The following is a 19,567-nucleotide window of genomic DNA, read 5'->3' as shown; positions in this document are numbered from 1 at the left end:
ATGTGCCTAACAGAGAAGGGGACTCAATCTAGAATCAGGTTCACTCATTTAAAATCAAGCAGGCCGGGTGTGGTGGCTCACACCTGTAATCTCAGCACTTTGAGAGGCTGAAGGGGGTGGATTACTTGATGTCAGGAGTTTGAGACCAGCCTGGCCAACATGGCGAAACCCTATCTCTACTAACAATACAAAAATTAGCCAGGCGTGGTGGCACACGCCTGTAATCCCAGCTACTTGGGAGAGTGAGGCAGGAAAATCACTTGAACCTAGGAGGTGGAGGTTGTAGTGAGCCGAGATCATACCACTGCACTCCAGCATGAGCAAAAGAGTGTGACTCCGTCTCAAAAATAAAAATAAAATCAAGCCAAGGAGGGAATCAGGGCTCTGCACATAGAACATGCAGAATATCTATAAGTCCCTTTATTTCCTTAATGAGCCATAGCAAGAGGCACTGGGTTCCATCCTTAAGCATATACAGTTTTACCTCAAGCAATATTAAAATTAACAGGTATGACACAAGTCCTCTCATTAGTGGATAATCAAACCACATGATATGACCAAAAAGCCAAAATATAGGATAATTCAAGTCCTTACGCCCTCTCTGCTTTACATACACATACATGTACTCCACAGGCACACACACACACACACACACACACACACACAAACACGGAAACACATGATAGCAATCCCTCATCTTGTACTGTTCTAGATAGGATTTAGTCTCTTTACTCCCAAGAAACAACAATTTTGTCTTTGAAATATGAATGATGCACACCTCCATTTCTGAGTGTGGCATGCATCTTATGAAAATGGGCTGGTGAAGAAACTCACCAAGTCTCAAAGATCAGCAGTGAGTTCCACTGAAGGGCTTGTAGCCTTTCTTATAAAGAGATCGGCTACTCAGTCAAGCCAAGAGATCTTCTTCAGCTGTATTCTTCCATCAGCAACATTTAACTTTAGGGGCTTGACATCTCATAGCAGTGAAACTCTTTCTCCCAAGTAGCTGTTTTTTTTCTGTTCTGAAATCTGTTCCCCCCAAATAGCAATGATGTTGACTCTAAAGTGAAACAAGGCACACTCTAGACCTTGACTTTCCCCAGGAATGACTCAAAAGTAGTTCGGTGTTCGAGCCCCCTTTCAAACCTTTCTTCTCTCAGACAACCTTACTATTATCAGTGCGGAAGAGGTCACCCATTTCCTTTCTGCTGTAGCAGCACTGCCTAAAATATGGTCCATGAAATGCTAGGCCCATGAGCTGCTCCAGAATATTTGGAAACAATACATGCCAGGCATTTCCCCTGCCATATATCATTTGCATACTGATACTTAATTGGTCTATTCAGCAACTCTTTGTGGTTTCCTCTTGCTTCCTGCCTTCTAGTGATTCAGCTACAGAAATGTTTAAATAACAGCAGATAAGTCAACCAATTCATCCTGGGGAGACTTTCCAGTTACCGACCAGTAAGGTGGTTTCCCATGAGGTCAGCTGTTCCTGAAAGCTGTATATACTTCCGTCTTTCTCCCTACAGCTGAAACCAATGTCAGGAGTCCCCTGCTATCCTTGAGATCGGGGCAGTTGATTCAGTTCAGCCTAAGAGGAATTAAGTAAGAAGGAGATTCCAGGCAACAGTGGATTTCCTTTTCTATAATTTTATACCTTCATTCTTTATTAAAATACTTTTGTAGCATTAGGATGTGTGTTTGATAAAGATATTTCTGGCAAAAACTACTTTCTTTAACACCAATGTTTGAGGAAATATAGGCAACTCCACCGTCTTATTCTCCATCCAAATAAAGAAGAAGCTCATGTCTACTAGAAAATCATAGTATCTGAGAACCAGGACAGACCCAAGAGATCATCTAGTCCATCTGTTTCCAAAATTTGTTTTCAGTGAAGAATCCTTTTTTATATGAATCCTTAAGCAGAACTGTGATATATGACAGTCATCATATTTGCTCTGGTTTCAGGTATAACAGGATTGGAACCTGTGGTCTAGACTTACAGCATCCCCCTCACTCATCCCAACCAAGGCAGCTCCAAGATGCTAACGTAGACCCTTAAGCCCCTAAAGAACAGGCTTAAAGATTATCAATCTGACCCTGAATTTTATAAATATGAAAACTGAGACCCATAAATAGAAATAATTAGTAAAAATGAGGGGATCAGACCCACTGAACCTGTTGCTTCCTTGACTGTTTTGGTACCCCAGAGATATCCCTCCCAGGGCCTGGGAGGCCCTTTCCTGGCTGCCCTGCTGTATGGGTTTTGCTGAGCAAGGGGGGCAGTCGTAACACATGACCATCCCCTTACATAGCATAATTATGCTGCTCATTGCAACAAGATATGTGACAAAGAATATGGCTCTCTTTCAATGGGTGTTTCAGTATGTGTACAGTTTTTAAAGCCTCAATTATCTTTTCCCTCCTCTCATCACAAGCAGAATATCTCAGGAGTATATCTTTGCCAGTACCTGTGCTGGTGGAGGACACCAGCAGCAGCAGTGAGTACGGCTCAGTTTCACCCGACACGGAGTTGAAAGCAGACCCCTTCTCTTTCAAAACAAGAGCCAAATCCTGCGGAGAAAGAGATGTCAAGGGAATTCGGACACTCTTTTTGGGGTAAAGACCTGACTTTATTTGGGGTGAGAGAAGTGTGTTGTTAAGTGTGTCATTTTATAAAGGAAACTGTGATGTATGCCGCATAAATTTTCTCAGCATTCCAGATGAGAATTTTGAAGATCACAGTGCTCCCCCTTCCCCTGAAGAAAAAGATTCCGGATTCTTCATGCTGAGGAAGGACAGTGAGAGGCGAGCCACCCTTCACAGGATCCTGACAGAAGACCAAGACAAAGTTGTGAGAAATCTAATGGAATCTTTAGCTCAGGTAAATCCTTTCCCAGGTGCTTCATTTCCCAAAGGTTACATATTTTACCTGTGTCCTAACCACCTGCAGCTGTCACAGATGATGTGAAAGGCAGGAGGAAGCTGTAGTGCTCATGATAAACAAACCTACCCCAGGGGAAAAAAGAAAGCAAATCCTACAGTAGGGACTATATTAATATGAAAAAAGGGAAACGCTTTTTTCACTGCATTTTTGAACATAAGATATTTTTAAGTCAGAAGCAAATTTTTCACATTGATGACATTCCAGCTAGCCCCTACAAGGCTCTTTTACTCTTCATTCATTTGTTTATTCATTCCATCAATAAACACGCCTTAAGCCACATGAGTTGCTAATTCTGACAGAAGCACGAGGCTACCTGCGAGTCGCTCCTCTCAGCATCTGGGAAACATCAGTGAATACAACAGAAGCCCGGAGCTTGTGAGGTTACATTCAGATGGAGGGCGAAGGGCAATGGGAAGTAAATTGTAGTGAGTCTTTGCTTAATGTAGTTGATAAGTCCTTGGAAACTGTAACTTAAGCAAAATTACATATAACCAAACCAGTGTTACCATAGACTAATTGATATAAACAAGAGTTAAGTTCCTATGGCATATTTCTGGTCACAAAAAAATGACCAAACTCCTAAATAAAGACTAAAACACTTCTAATATTCAACATTGAAATAAATGTGAACTCTATATATGTTTAAGAAAGTTTAATAAAAACAAGATAACTATCTACCCAGTTCAGGGCCATAGGTGGCCAGAACCTATTCTGGCAGCTCAGTACCAAGTGGGCACCTGCCCTGGACAGGACACTATTCCACTGTAGGGCACATCCACATACACCCACACTTACTCACACGGACCACGCAGACACACAAATGAACCTAACGTGCACATCCTTGGGATGCAGAGGAAACCATATGTATTAGTCTGTTCTCACGCTACTAATAAAGACATACCTGAGACTGGATAATTCATAAAAAAAAGAGGTTTAATTGACTCACAGTTCCACATGGCTGCAGAGGCCTCACAATCACGGTGGAAGGTGAATGAGGAGCAGAGTCACATCTGACATGGTGGCAGGCAAGAGAGCTTGTGCTGGGGAACTCCCATTTATAAAACCATCAGATCTCATGAGACGTATTCACTATCATGAGAACATCATAGGAAAGACCCACCCCCGTGATACAGTTACCTCCCACTGGGTCCCTCCCATGACACATGGGGATTATGGGAGCTACAATTCAAGATGAGATTTGGATGGGGACACAGCCAAACCATGTCACCAGAGTACCCAGGGAAAACCACACAGACATGGAGAAAATGTGCAGACTCCACACAGACAGTGGCCCCTACCAGGAATCCATTCTTTTTTTTCTCATCAAGGTTATAATGAGACAACATTGGGCAAAACAATGTTATCTGAGGATCTGCTGTATATAATAGTTTAGAAGGCCAAATGTACTCTGAAATAAACAAAAGCTTGTCAGTGAAACTGTCATTCCTTGGTATACTAGTTTGCTAGGGCTGTGTCTTAGTCCATTTTCTGTTGCTATAATAGAATACCTGAGACTCAGTAATTTAAAAAGGAAAGAAGTTTATTTGGGCTCGTGATTCTGGAGGCTAGGAAGTCTAAGATCCAGTGGCCCATCTGCATCTGGTGAGGGCCTCGTGCTGCTTCAACTCAAGGCAGAAAGTAGAAAGGCAGCGGGGCTTGAGTGGAAAAAAGAGAGGGACAAGGAGAGCCAACTGGCTTTATGACATCTTGCTTTCCTGAGAACTAACCCAGTTTCATGAGAACGGCATTAGTCCTTTCGTGAGCCTCATGACCCAAATGCCTCTTTACAGACTCTGCCGCCTCTCAGTATCATTACATTTCAACATGAGTTTTGGCAGGACAAATCACATCCAAACCGGGGCAGGCAACCATAACAAACTATCACATACTGGGTGGCTTAAACAACAGAAATGTATTCTCTCACAGTTCTGGAGGCCGAAAATCCAGGATCAAGGGGTTGGCAGGTTTGGTTTCTCCTGAGGCCTGTCTGCTTAGCTTGCAGATGGCCACCTGCTTATACACTCAAATGGTCTTTTCTGGTGCATTTGCAGCCCTGATGTCTCTTCCTCTTCTGATACGGACACCAGCAACATCAGTTCAATTGGATTAGGGCCCCACCCTTATGACTCACTTAGTCCTAATTATCCCCTTTGAGGCCCTGTCTCCAAATACATCCCATTGAGCATTAGGGCTTCAACATATGAATTTGGAGGACACAGAACCATAATACCTGGGAAAGTGTGTTCCCTGGAATTCTGTGTACAGATACAAGGAAGAATCCCCTTCCCAAATATTCACCAGGAGAAAAATGGATTTTCCTCAGCCCCAAGCTTCTTGTGGATACAACCTCCCACAGACACGGTCATCCCTGGTATGACACTTCTCATCCTCTTTTAGTTCAGTGGGTACTGGGAACTCATCGACCTGCCTCCCTTACCGTGGCCTCCACCTGTCCTTCATGATCACTGTGGACTACTGCTCATAGCTTCTTCCCTCCGTGTGTGCTAAGGAAATACCTGCAAGAAAAGGTTGGGGCTGGAGGAGTCCAGCCAAGTTTTTAGTCTCTCAGTACAACAGTTTACCTGTTCTCATCTTTTATTGAGATATAAATGGAGCAAAGCTCTCTCTTGGCTCTTACTAAACAATCTCAGCCTGTCTCTGTCTTGAGAACCTCACTGTGCTTCTTTGCTGAACATTTTATCGCCTTTGGAATTCCCTAACATCCATCTCTTTAGATCTCACAAAAGGAGCAGAAAGGCCATATACATGCCAGTAGGGCCTCGGTACAAGGAGAACTGAAAAGAGTGTCTTCTACACGCTCTCAAAAACCTTGACTTGGGTCCTAAAGGAAAGCTGGCTCAGGCAGTTACTCTGAGGCACAGGAAGAAGGGGCTCTAGAGTGAGGGGAAGCTGGCCTCTGAGTCGGGGCTCTAGAGTGCTCTAGAGTGAGGGGAAGCGGGCCTCTGAGTCAGGGCTCTAGAGTGCTCTAGAGTGAGGGGAAGCGGGCCTCTGAGTGTCATACATGCTTCGTGGCAGTGGAGACTGGAGCGGTCTCGAGCCATCAGCTTTCTCTCTGGCCTTTCCTGTGGCTCACTGTGATCATTCAAGGACTGAGAACAGGACTGGGTTGACCCAAGAAGAGGAACCAAGCTGGATGGAGAGAGCAGCTGGGCAGCACTTGGAGTTTATTCATTCATTCAACAAATACTTACTGAGCATCAGTCAAAGGCCAGGCACTGTAGTATGTGCTGGGGATACCCTGGCAAACTGAATAAAAGTATCTGCATCCCCTTGAAGGTGATATTCTAGTGGAAGAAGAAAAACTATACATATATATAAACCATATAGTAATAACAGCTAACATTTTCTTTAGGCCAGGTACTATTCTTAGTATTCCACGTGTATTTGCTCATTTAATTTTCATGACAGTAGTACTATACCAGTAATTCTATTAGCATCCTCATTTTACACATGAGGAAACAGGCACAGGGGACTTGAGTAGTTTGCCAAAGTCATGCAGTCCTAAGTGAGGGAGTTAGGATTTTGACCCAGGCAGTTTGGCTCCGAAGTTTTTGCTTTAACCACCACATTGCTCTGCCTTGCTGGTAGGCCTGATGGTGACAAGTGCTAGGAAAAATGTAAAGTGGGGTGGGGGGTAGGCATTGGAGGTGAAGAAGGAAAGTAAATCACCATTAGCCACTGCGGAGTGAAGGCCTCTCCTGTGGACCTTTAAGATGCTTGGTTTTAGGTCAAAAACACATAAAATCCAGGAATTGCCTAAATCTCTAATTACCCCCAAAGAATGTGCTTTTCCAGTACAGGAAATGCCAGCTTGTTGGGGTCTATTCTTTGTCTCCCTGCTGGACCATAGCGCCATCAGGAATAGGACTGCCTTGGTCATCACTTCTATGACTGTGCTGAAATATTTAAATGTGGGAGTGGTTAGTCATATTCAATTGTTTGGTACCTCCTAGTTTTAAAGTGCATTTGAATGTTCTCTGTAAAAGAAGAAATGAAAGAAAACCTTAAAAGCAACCATCAGAGGCCTTAGTGGACCAGCATGAAGCTACCAGTGAGTACCCAAAACTGCTGAGCAGAATCACACGCTGCATCCGTGATGGCCACATGATGGTGGGGGCCCTTCTGACTGTGCTGTTAAGGATGTTGGCACAGTCAGACACAATCACCACCTGTGACATCAGATGGTGATTCAGTGGTAGAACAGGTCCTGACCCAGGTTGACAGCTGCTACTGCAGGTCATTGGGGCAGTAGAATATAATGGTTAGGAGCTTGAGCTTAGCTTGGATTTCCCTCTGTTCGGGGCCTCGTTCCATCACTTAAAGGCTGTGCAGTTTGGGCAACTGATTTAACCTTTCAGAGCCTGAACTTCCTCATCTATAATGGAGGAGTCTACTTTATAAGGTTGCTATCAGGAGTAATGGAGATTGTGAGTGATTTAAATCATAACAGAAAATATTCCACAACTGTTAACTGTTATTGTTATTATCAAGCAGGCTAGTTATAGTTATGTAAATATCTTTAATTTTTTCTACAATCAATCAGAAATAATTCTTGTCATTGTATTATTTCTAGATATGTATTTATATTTAAGCCTACACTTTATAACAAAACCAAATCTAGATATTGGACAGGTCCTCAAACCTTAAACCATGAAAAGCCTTGTAATCTGTAACGTCCTTCTGAAATCCACTCCTGGTTTTTGAGGAAGGAAATTTAAAAGATGAAGACTGGAGAGCACCTTTGAAGAAGACCCTGTGTATTAGGGTTCTCTAGAGGGACAGAACTAATGGAATACATATATATATACACACATAAAGGGGAGTTTATTAAGTATTAACTCACATGATCACAAGGTCCCACAATAGGCTATCTGCAGGCTGAGGAGCAAGGAGAGCCAGTCTGGTTCCAAAACTGAAGAATTTTGAGTCCAATATTTGAGGGCAGGAAGCATCTAGCACGAGAGAAAGATGTAGACTGGGAAGCTAGGTCACTCTCTCCTTTCACATTTTTCTGCCTGCTTATATTCTAGCCACACTGGCAGCTGATGAAATTGTGACCACCCAGATTAAGGGTGGGTCTGCCTTTCCCAGCCCACAAACTCAAATGTTAATCTCCTTTGGCAACACCCTCATAGACATACCCAGGATCAATACTCTGTATCCTTCGATCCAGTCGAGTAGACACACTCAGTATTAACCATCACACCCTGGTACTAGGAGTGCAGGAAATGCGTACCGTCAAACCTATGCTGACACTGAGTCAGGCTCACCAGATACTGGCCAAGATGCTTGTTTTTGAAGGCACATGAATGAGTTAACATGGAGAGACAGGAGTCAGAACAGAAATAAACGATGACATAAGTAGATGAAATAGCCTGAACAGAAAACATTTCCCAGAGTAGAGCATGTTCCTTTGTAGGACAGTGGCACACACATCAAAAAACAGAAGCAACATGTTTTTCTGTTGTAAAAACAAAGTTAACGTCGAAAAAAAAAGTTTGTTATTTGAAGCCTGCTCTTGGCAAACATGTTGCAACTGATTTTTTATTAAGAGAAGCTTCCAATTTCTGCATAACTCACATTTTTCTTCTTGAATATATTTTCGTGGTGTTATGATTTTGCCTGTGAATCTTTTCCTTGGGTGCAATTTAGTTTGTGGTAAGGAAAAAAACCAACAAAGTTTATAATGGTTCCCAGTGTGATTTTAAAATATTCCTTGAATGACAGCTTTCAAGCTTTTCAATATAATCTTTTCTCATGAAAACATAAACATGAGACCGAGCTTCCAAATGAAAATATATTAAGAGAAAGAACTCAATGGTGCATTTCTTTTTTATTTTAATAGACTCCTAGAAATTATAATTTTCACAGCCCAGTTGAGGAATTTTCATTTTAATGGTACAGTAAGAAAATGTACAATATAAAATAAAAATGAGATAATAGTTTCTTACAGTTTCTTACAGTTAAATGGGAACAAATAACATCCTACTCTGCTTCCTTAAAGCAGCAGTATGGGCCAAGCATGGTGGCTCATGCCTATAGTCCCAGCACTTTGAGATTACAGCACTCAGGAGGCTGAGGCAGGCAGATCACTTGAGGTCATGAGTTCAAGACCAGCCTGGCCAACATGGTAAAACCTCAGCTCTACTAAAAATACAAAAGTTAGCTGGACATGACAGGTGCCTGTAATCCCAGCTACTTGGGAAGCTGAGGCAGGAGAATCACTTGAAGTTGGGAGGCAGAGGTTGTAGTGAGCCGAAATGGCCCCACTGCACTCCAACCTAGGCGACAAAGCAAGACTTTGTCAAAAAAAAAAAAAAAAAAAAAGAAAAGAAAAGAAAAGAAAAAAAAGCAGTGTGACTTGCTCAAAGGAGAAAAGTTCCATTTGAGGTTGGGGAAAGTGGCTCACATCTATAATCCCAGCACTTTGGGAGGCCAAGGTGGGAGGATCACTTGAGCCCAGGAGTTTGAGGCCAGCCTGGGCAACTTAGCAAACCCAGTCTCTACAAAAAGTAAAAAAAAAAATTATCTGGGTGTGGTGGCACGTGCCTGTAGTGCCTAGCTACTCAGGAGGCTGAGGTGGGAAGAGAACTAGAACCCAGGAATTAGGGGCTGCAGTGAGCTATGATTGTACCACGGCACTCCAGCCTGGGTGACAAAGAGAGGCCTTGTCTCTTAAAAAAAAAACAAAAAGAAAAATTCAATTTGAGAAAGAGCATTTGTTTGAACATTGTAATATATTTTAGTGTAATAAAATAGTCCATCGGTCCATTCTTAGAAGCAATTGCCTCTTTGATGGGTAAGGAGTAGTTTCAAGAATGAAGTTTGAGGCCGGGCGCGGTGGCTCAAGCCTGTAATCCCAGCACTTTGGGAGGCCGAGATGGGCGGATCACGAGGTCAGGAGATCGAGACCATCCTGGCTAACACGGTGAAACCCCGTCTCTACTAAGAAATACAAAAAATAGCCAGGCGAGGTGGCAGCGCCTGTAGTCCCAGCTACTCGGGAGGCTGAGGCCGGAGAATGGCGTGAACCCGGGAGGCGGAGCTTGCAGTGAGCTGAGATCCGGCCACTGCACTCCAGCCTGGGCTACAGAACGAGACTCTCAAAAAAAAAAAAAAAAAGAAAAAAAAAGAATGAAGTTTGAGATCAGCCCCTCTTGGTTGCAAGGAATTGACACACTGTAAGGACAACTGAAGTACCAAGGACATGTTATAGGTAGACACGCATAGCAATAAGGGAAGTAGACTCTTAAGGAATTCCAACCATAGTGCCTAGCCGAGTCTCACAGGCACTGAAAACAGAATATGAGACTAAGGAACTTCAAGTCCCCGGAGTTTGCACATCTTTTCTCTGACTTGGTTGCTGTTGACCCTCTGGGTGCGCATTTCTGTTTTTGTCCACTTCTCCTCTCCCTCCCTGATATGGTTTGGCTGTGTCCCCACCCACATCTCATCTTGAATTGTAATTCCCACAATTCCCATGTGTCATGGGAGGAACCCGGTGGGAGGTGATTGAATTATGGGGGCAGCTCTTTCCTGCACTGTTCTTGTGATAGTGAATGAGTCTCACAAGATCTGATGGTTTTAAAAAATGGGAGTTTGCCTGCACAAGCTCTCTCTTTTTGGCTGCTGCCATCCACGTGAGATGTGACTTGCTCCTCCTTGCCTTCTGCCATGAATGTGGGGCTTCCCCAGCCATGTGGAACTGTAAGTCCAGTTAAACCTCTTTCTTTTGTAAATTGCCCAGTCTTGGGTGTGTGTTTTCTGCAGTGTGAAAATGAACTAATACACTCCCTATTGTCTTTCTCAATTCCATTGCTTCTGCTTCTTTTCTTATAGTTGGACATATTCATTACCCTGTTTTATAATTTCTCTTTCTGGGCAGACTCTCAGGTTGAGATCCTATAGCTTATTGCTCAAATCTCTTTTTAGTTCCCAATTAAAATTTCTGAAAGAATCTTATGGCCTCAGTCTTTTTGGGCAAAGCTTTGTTATCTGACTGTATCATGGCTACTGACCAGCGTGTGGGGCAGGTACCTTTTCTCTCTGATTATTTCTTGGTGTTGGTAGGAGGATTGAAGAGGAGCCATATAGTTCAAAATATGGTCTTTCCTTTGGAGACATTTGGAAGTCCAGTTCTTCTCAGAAAGGGGCGTGGGAATTGGATAGGCATGGTGGCTCACACCTGGAATCCCAGCACTTTGGGAAGTAGTGGTAGGAGGCTCGCTTGAGCCCAGGAGTTCGAGACCAGCCTGGGAAATATAGTGAGACCTTGTCTCTACCAAAAGAAAAAAAAGCGGAGACAGGGGGTATGGGGATAGGAGTCCCATGGCAGGTATATCCGGCATATGTTGACTGAAGGATTGTTGATTTTTATTCTCAGGGGTCTGAAGAACCCAAACTAAAATGGGAACACATCACAACCCTCATTGCAAGCCTCAGAGAATTTGTGAGATCCACTGACCGAAAAATCATAGCCACCACATTGTCAAAGCTGAAACTGGAGCTGGACTTCGACAGCCATGGCATTAGCCAAGTCCAGGTGGTGCTCTTTGGTTTTCAAGATGCTGTAAGTATGATATTTTGCCAGTGTTTTCCCACACACTAATATTGGTTAGAAAAATAAGATAAAACATAAGTTCTGTTATTTTTCTTTAAAAATTCCATTGAACTCTATTCTTTTTGGATGAAAAATGAGATATTCGCCTCTCAATGTGCTTCTAAGTATCTGATTTGTTGTTTTGTGTGTTTGCATTCCCCAAGTTAAAAACACATAAAACCGAATCACCATGGAAAATAACAAAATATTTCCCATGGCTGAACTTCGTTCTTATGAAATTATGTTGGGTCATTGTTTATTTTGACGACTTTAGCAACGTAACACACTTTAGTCAATGCTATATGAGAAATGCCATCTAGTGGCCATTGAGAAAAACTTAACAGTACAGATTGAAATGGTCACTGCTGAATAAAACCAGTAATTTTTTTCCAATTTTTTCTAGTTTTCATACAGAACATTTTTAACATGTCTGTTTCATAAATACCTACTCTGTCCTAGCCAGAAATATACTTGCAGAGTACAGAGCATCACTGATTAAAAAGTAAAGCACATGATCTAATGAGAGATTGCTGAGAAGTCTTCTCTCTAAAATTGAGTTGCTATGCAACACAAACTAAAGCTAGTCTTCTGTAACGGATTCAGAACCCTCTGTCTTATTCTTGGGTGAGACTTATCTGTGGAACTCAGTGCCAAAAAGCCTCAAGCAACCCCCAGAAGACCCTTAGCAAGATATGGGAGACTGAAATAAGAGGGTTCTTCATGGTGGTTGTGGTATAAATCTGGAAGTATAATTTTATTTAAATTCCAAAAATTAATTCAGCCCTAATGAGTGCATTGCTTCTATGTAGAAAGTATCTTGACAATTTTATATGCAACATCAAATGATCCCCAATTTAAAGCCAAATCAGAATCCTTCAATAACCACTAGCATTCTCTGAGACACGGCATAAGCCACTTGGTCTTTATGCTATATTGTGGACAGGGACAAGAGTCCTGACTTGATTGAGGGCATAAGAAATTAAAGCAACTGGCAAAGCCTATCACTAATATTAAATGCTAAAAGCATGCTTATGCTGCAACTAGGGAAACCCAACTGCCTGCAAATAGAGTGAAATAATTTCGCTAATTTGCACTTGCCCACACATTTGGCTTCTAGCCTAGAGGTTGGAAAGCAAGTTTGCTGTAGAATTCAGACTGAGACCTATTGGGTTGTACTCCTGGGCCTTGGTCAGACAGACACACACACACCTGCTCTTACTCATTCACTGTCCAGGATGAGAATGAACCCAAAGTATGGGCCCTATGATGTAATTTGCTATGTAATAAAGAGCTAAAAGGAGCAGGTCATGGTTATAACAGATCCCTCTTCCACCTAATAAGAATGTAAATTCTTTTCTTTTGAGGTGGAGTCTCCCTCTATTGCCTAGGCTGGAGTGCAGTGGCATGATCTCAGCTCACTGCAGCATCTGCCTCCCGGGTTCAAGCAATTCTTGTCCCTCAGCCTCCAGAGTAGCTGGGACTACAGGCGCCTGCCACCATGCCCAGCTAAGTTTTGTATTTTTTAGTAGAGATTGGGTTTTGCCATGTTGGCCAGGCTGGTCTTGAACTCTGGCCTCAGGTGATCCACCCGCCTTGGACTCCCAAAGTTCTGGGATTACAGGGCATGAGCCACTGTGTCCAGCCAGCATGTAAATTATTTAAAGAAATGAAGATACCAGGACAAACTCAGCCTGGATGGATTTTCTAGAACAAGTGGGAACCTAGCAAGGGTTCACTTCCTGTGCAACTACTACAAGGAAGTCCTCAAACTGACTCTCTTCCAAAATAGGGGATTTTGATGAAGATGGACCAAGGACAGGCATGAGCAACTGGAGCTCCAGCTCTTGGCATGGGTTTGTGACTAGGTTACCATCTCCCCAGCCGCAGTAGGGATGGTGATTAAATTTTTGGAATTTAAATAAAATTATACTTCCATAATCATACTATAGGCACTTAGAGGTATCTAACCAGAGCCCTGTTGGGGAAATAGCCTATTTTTTTAGAGGTCTGTGTGAGCCAACAGGTAGTAGAGTTAACCCAAACTTTAAGTGAGCTTGTCTTAGTCTTACGCTAAAACCTTGTTTTTAGAAAGGTAATACACATGATAAATACATACAATGGAATATTATTCAAGCTTAAAAAGGCAAGAAATTCTGACACATGCTACAACATGAATGAAGCTTAGAGATGAAGCCAAGTGAAATAAACCATTCACAAAAGGCCAAATACTGTAATTCCACTTATATGAAGGTACCTATAGTAGTGAAATTTATAAGAGACAGAAAGTAAAATGCTTGTTTGCAGGGACCGTGGGGAGGGAGAAATGGGAATGTACTGTTTAATGCGTTTAGAGTTTTAGTTTTGCAAGATAAAGAATTCTGTGGATGGATGGCAGTGATGGTAGTACAATATTGTGAATGTACTTAATGCCACTGAACCGTATACTTAAAAATGCCTAAGATGGCCAGGCACGGTGGCTCCTGTCTGCAATGCCAGCACTTTGGGAGGCTGAGGCAGGAGGATTGCTTGAGCCCCAGAGGCACAGGTTGCAGTGAGCCATGATCCCGCCACTGCACTCCACCCTGGGTGACAGAGGAAGACCCTGTCTCCAAAGCAAACGAAAAAATAATAATAATAAAAAATAACTGAAAATAATGAACAGTAAGAACAGCCTTTATTTTTATTTAAAGTCTCTTACACCCTGTCTTCCTCCTTCACCCCCTCCCTCCATCCATTCTGTAGACATCATAAAAGCTAAAAACTGCAGATTCTGAGTCCCAAAGAAGCAACATTCTCATTTGAACCAGACTGCCTTTCACTTAAATAACTTATTTGCTTACATGGGGCTCACTGAACTTTGATTTGAAGTAGCAATTTTTACTTTATTTTCCAATGACATAAAGAATTACAAAGAATTCAAGGTGAAGAAACTTTTTAGTTTTTTTTTTGTAAATGGAACTTCATCCAACTGCTTGGATCAGCTAGGCTATTTGCAATTAAAAATTAAAGTAGGCTAAATGTCACTCTCTCTCCAGGTCAATAAAGTTCTTCGGAATCATAACATCAAGCCGCACTGGATGTTTGCCTTAGACAGTATCATCCGGAAGGCGGTGCAGACAGCCATTACCATCCTGGTTCCAGGTCAGAGATATTTAATTACTCTGCACATATTTAGTGCTTGGATATTTTAGATTAGTGTTCATCTGTTATTTCTCATATCACTTTAGTACTTTAAAAACCATAATACCCTTTTTTAAAGAAATATTTTCAACATCACCAAATAGTACCTGTAGTCTGGATAATGGTACACAAAGCAAAATGTTTACTAAGCGTGAGGAAGGCTTGCTTCCCCTGTCTTTAAGGAATGTTTTTGGATGTGAAGAGAAAGAGAAAAATATACAGGTGACTCAGATAAATATGCATTTCAAAATATAGATATCTGGACCACAAAACACATTCCTACATATTTTACCCAGTGGTTCCCAAATCTTCCAGTGTATTGAGCAATTTAAGGAGGCACTGCATAGCTCATTGCATTGAGCAATTTAATTGTCTTTAAAATTACAGCTTTCAAAGCCCCATCTGAGGCCAAATAAGAATCTGCCAGGAATAAAGCCCAGGAATCTGATTTTTTTTTAAGACTAGTCTTTTAGAGCAGTTTAAGGTTCACAGCAAAATTGAGTGGAAGGTACGGAGATTTTGCACATACCCCTTAGCCTCACACATGCATAGCCTCCTCCATTATCAAGGTCCCCCACAGAGTGGTATATTGGTTACAATCAATGAATCTACATTGACATGTTATTATCACCAAGAATCCATGTTCACATTAGGGTTCAGTCTTGGTGTTGTACATTCTCTAGAAATTCTACATATATAATAACACGTATCCACCATTATAGTATAATAAATAATATTTTCACAGCCCTAAAAATCTTCCGTGTCCCATCTATAAGAACCTGATTTTAATGCAGCTCCCAGGTCATGTTGATGCACAGCCAAATTTGGAAATCACTGGTCTAGACACAGCCCCAGCTATGTTGGCAGTGAAATACAACAGGGGTAGTGTTGATGAAACAAGGCTTTTTGGCATAAGTGAGGAGTGTATTCATACTCTAAGGCAAAACTTCCAACAGGTTTTGATAGTCTGCCCATTAATAAAGAAATTGTAGGCAAAGCTCTTCCACCCTGTGTGTGTGTTGGAGTGGTGGGTGGATGCATGGATGCATGGATGAATATGTAGGTAGGTAGAAAGAAAGAGCAGTTGACCAATTGATAGATGGATAGATACAGATTTATATATATATTTATATAAACAAATTAGAAACATGTTCTGTTGTACTAATTTGTACCTATGTACCTAGTACAAATTAAAGCATTCTGAAATATAAATTTAAAAGGATAAGATCAATATGAAATATTTTCATTTTAGTTTTCTTTTCTTTTCTTTTTTTTTTTATAAGTAGAGACAAAGTCTCACTCTGTTGCCCAGGCTAGTCTCAAATCCCTGGGCTCAAGCTGTCCTCCCACCTCAGCTTCTCAAAGTGCTGTGATTATCGGCGTGAGCTGCTGCACCTGGCCCTGAAATATTTTTAAATTAAAATTATTTACAAATGGTACTACAAACTTTTAAGTTCAGGCCAACCCTTCTGAGTTGTGGAATTCCCTTTCTTCTCACAGAACACTTGAGTGTTTGACATGAGAGGGAGAGCATCCGTGTCAATCTTTATGTTAAACATTGGTCAACATTAAGTTACTTCTTATGTAAGAAAGAAACAGAAGTTCTGCTATCCCCGAACATGTTACTTCGACCTGGAACACACCTCCACCCCATGTCTCTCCTGTCCTGTGGCTTGCACCTTTGCATCCTTCAGGCCACCGAGAGTCTGGACCTATCACCAAATCTAAAGTAGGCTTCCTCTGTTATTCTCTCTCCTTGGAAGTGGTTTTCACCAATATGTGATGCCATAATCTGAAACTACTTTTGTTTCTAGTTTAATAGCTGTTACCCTCACCAGAGGGTAACTGTTTCTGGTTTATTTTATTCTGAGCCTAGCATACTGTCCAGCACAGTGTCTGGAAAACAGTGGATCCCTGATTCATATTTGGTTGAAACAGTAAGTAAATGAGTTTCACCTGATTATAACAAATTAGGGGCCGGGTGCGGTGGCTCACGCCTGTAATCCCAGCACTTTGGGAGGCTGAGACGGGCGGATCACGAGGTCAGGAGATCGAGACCATCCTGGCTAACACGGTGAAACCCCGTCTCTACTAAAAATACAAAAAAATTAGCCGGGCGTGGTGGCGGGCGCCTGTAGTCCCAGCTACTCAGGAGGCTGAGGCAGGAGAATGGCGTGAACCCAGGAGGCAGAGCTTGCGGTGAGCCGAGATCGCACCACTGCATTCCAGCCTGGGTTACAGAGTAAGACTCTGTCTCAAAAAAAAAAAAAAAAAAAAAAAAATTTGAATGGAAATTTTGTATAGTGTAGAAACTTAGAAAAAAATTCTAGAGAGGCTTTGAAGCACATGATTAGTAGTTGGATGTGAACCTAAGAAATTCATGCTTTAAGGAAGTCAAACAATACTTTTCTTCAGATGCTTTATCATTAGGATAAGGCTGGTTGTATGGAATGTGCTATAGAGGGGTTAGATATTCAAAAGATCTAGGGGGTAAAGGGGGAATAGTGTGTATCACTGAAAGGGAGAGGTATGGGCCATGAGTTAAATACAGTAGCACCCTAAATTAAGGACACCTAAATGAAGAAAGGAAAAAGAGAGTATATTTTGAAACGACTTAAATAGCATATAAATGATCTGTTTACTTAATTTAAAGAAAAACAAAAAACTTCCTTTTAGTAATGATTACCTAATGTAACGTGGTATCCAGAATAGAAAATGAACATTAGTGAAAAACTGAGAATCTGAGTGAAGTCTGCAGTTTAGCTAATAGTATTGTACCAACGTTAATTTAATCATTCTGAAAAACATGCCATAGTTATGTAAGATATATTAGGAAGAGCTGTGTGGATGGTATACAGGAATTCTTTGTACTATCTTTGCAATGTTTCCATGAATCTAAAATTCTTCCAGAATAGAAAGTTTAAAAAGCAAAAGTAACTGTAGGTGAAACTCTGTTAGGTTTAGGGAGAATAGCAGGGAGGTTGCAGAGGGAGCTGTCCTTGCACGAGTATCCCAGGAATGGACACTGCTGTGATCAACCATGTGTGGAACAAGGCACATTGTTTATTAAAAGTGTTTGCTAAAGAAAAAATGCTCGTCATCACTTGCTGTCAGAGAAATGCAAATCAAAACCACAATGAGATACCATCTCACACCAGTTAGAATGACAATCATTAAAAAGTCAGGAAACAACGTGTGCTGGAGAGGATGTGGAGAAATAGAAACACTTTTCCACTGTTGGTAGGATTGTAAACTGGTTCAACCATTGTGGAAAACAGTATGGTGATTCCTCAAGGATCTAGAACTAGAAATACCATATGACCCAGCCATCGCATTACTGGGTATATACCCAAAGGATTATAAATCATGCTGCTATAAAGACACATGCACACGTATGTTTATTGCGGCACTATTCACAATAGCAAAGACTTGGAATCAACCCAAATGTCCATCAGTGACAGACTGGATTAAAAAAATGTGGCACATATACACCATGGAATACTATGTAGCCATAAAAAAGGATGAGTTCGTGTCCTTTGTAGGGACATGGATGCAGCTGGAAACCATCATTCTCAGCAAACTATCGCAAGAACAGAAAACCAAACACCGCATGTTCTCACTCATAGGTGGGAATTGAACAATGAGATCACTTGGACTCGGGAAGGGGAACATCACACACTGAGGCCTATTATGGGGAGGGGGGGGGGAGGGATTGCATTGGGAGTTATACCTTATGTAAATGACGAGTTGATGGGTGCAGCACACCACCATGGCACAAGTATACATATGTAACAAACCTGCACGTTGTGCACATGTACCCTAGAACTTAAAGTATAATAAAAAAAAAAAAAGAAAGGACTTTGTCCTTCCACCATGAAATTGGTTTCTCTGAGGCCACTAGGAGTTTCTGATTTCAGTTGAAGTTACTGTTTAAAAACATTTATTTTTGAAAAGTGGAAATTTTAGAGGAGAATTACATGGAGACAGTACTTTTTGTATTTCCCCCAGGATAAGAGAAATCCATACACACTATATACCAATATATAAATGATGAAATATGTGGACAAGATGAAGTGATGTCAGTCATTCAACAATTCCATGAAATTTCTCGATGTCCTGAAAGATTCTGTTATGCAATTAAGATATAAAGAAACTACATGAAAAACAGACGGTCTTCAAATGCCCCTGATAAAAATTCCTTTTAGATGTAAGATACTACAGTTAACCTGCCATTTCAGAAGACACATGAAAGAAGACCACACATTTTAAAAAGTATACCATCACTAGGACAATCATGCATTGTTTAATGACAGGGCTATGTTCAGAGACATGCGTCCTTAGACAATTTTGTCATTGTGCAAATATCCTAGAGTGGACTTACACAAACCTAGATGGCAGAGCCTACTAGATGCCCAGGCCGTATGGTATGGCCTGTTGTTCCTGGGCTACAAATTTGTACGGTGTGTTACTATACTGAATATTGTGGGCAATTTTAACACAGTGGTAAGTGTTTGTGTGTCTAAACACACAAAAGGTATAGTAAAATACAGTCTTATAGTCTTATGGGACCCCTGTAGTATATGCGATGCATCCTTGACTGAAATGTTATTATACAGCACATGATTGTACATTCATTTCCTAGATCTGCTGGCTGAGAAGACCCAGATCTTGGTTTCTAAATGCCATTCTTCAATAAAAGGAATTGGGTCTCCTTGGAGCAGTGGTTGATTCTGGGCTGGGGGCAGGGGAAATAAAAGATAAGATTGTAGCTGGGCATGGTGTCTCACCCCTGTACTCCTAAGGCTTTGTGAGGCCAA

General features: G+C 41.6%; 1 protein-coding gene across 6 annotated transcripts in view; it reads left to right on the top strand.

Moving 5' to 3' along the window:
* The window catches only part of MAP3K5 (mitogen-activated protein kinase kinase kinase 5), a 242,259-nt gene that overhangs the window by 203,552 nt on the left and 19,140 nt on the right, over positions 1–19,567 (top strand). For 3 of the 6 annotated variants that reach the window (XM_077999454.1, XM_077999455.1, XM_077999451.1), the window contains 4 exons: positions 2,445–2,622; positions 2,719–2,887; positions 11,355–11,540; positions 14,606–14,711. In XM_077999454.1, coding sequence (XP_077855580.1) covers positions 2,445–2,622; positions 2,719–2,887; positions 11,355–11,540; positions 14,606–14,711 — 639 coding nt within the window. Of the gene's footprint in view, positions 1–2,441; positions 2,623–2,718; positions 2,888–11,354; positions 11,541–14,605; positions 14,712–19,567 lie in introns of all 6 variants that reach the window. The other 3 variants (XM_077999452.1, XM_077999453.1, XM_077999450.1) reach the window with 1 other exon arrangement.

Source organism: Macaca mulatta, chromosome 4 (assembly GCF_049350105.2).
Source record: "Macaca mulatta isolate MMU2019108-1 chromosome 4, T2T-MMU8v2.0, whole genome shotgun sequence".
In the NCBI taxonomy this organism is placed as follows: Eukaryota; Metazoa; Chordata; class Mammalia; order Primates; family Cercopithecidae; genus Macaca; species Macaca mulatta.
This window is presented reverse-complemented; position numbering and strand designations above follow the sequence as displayed.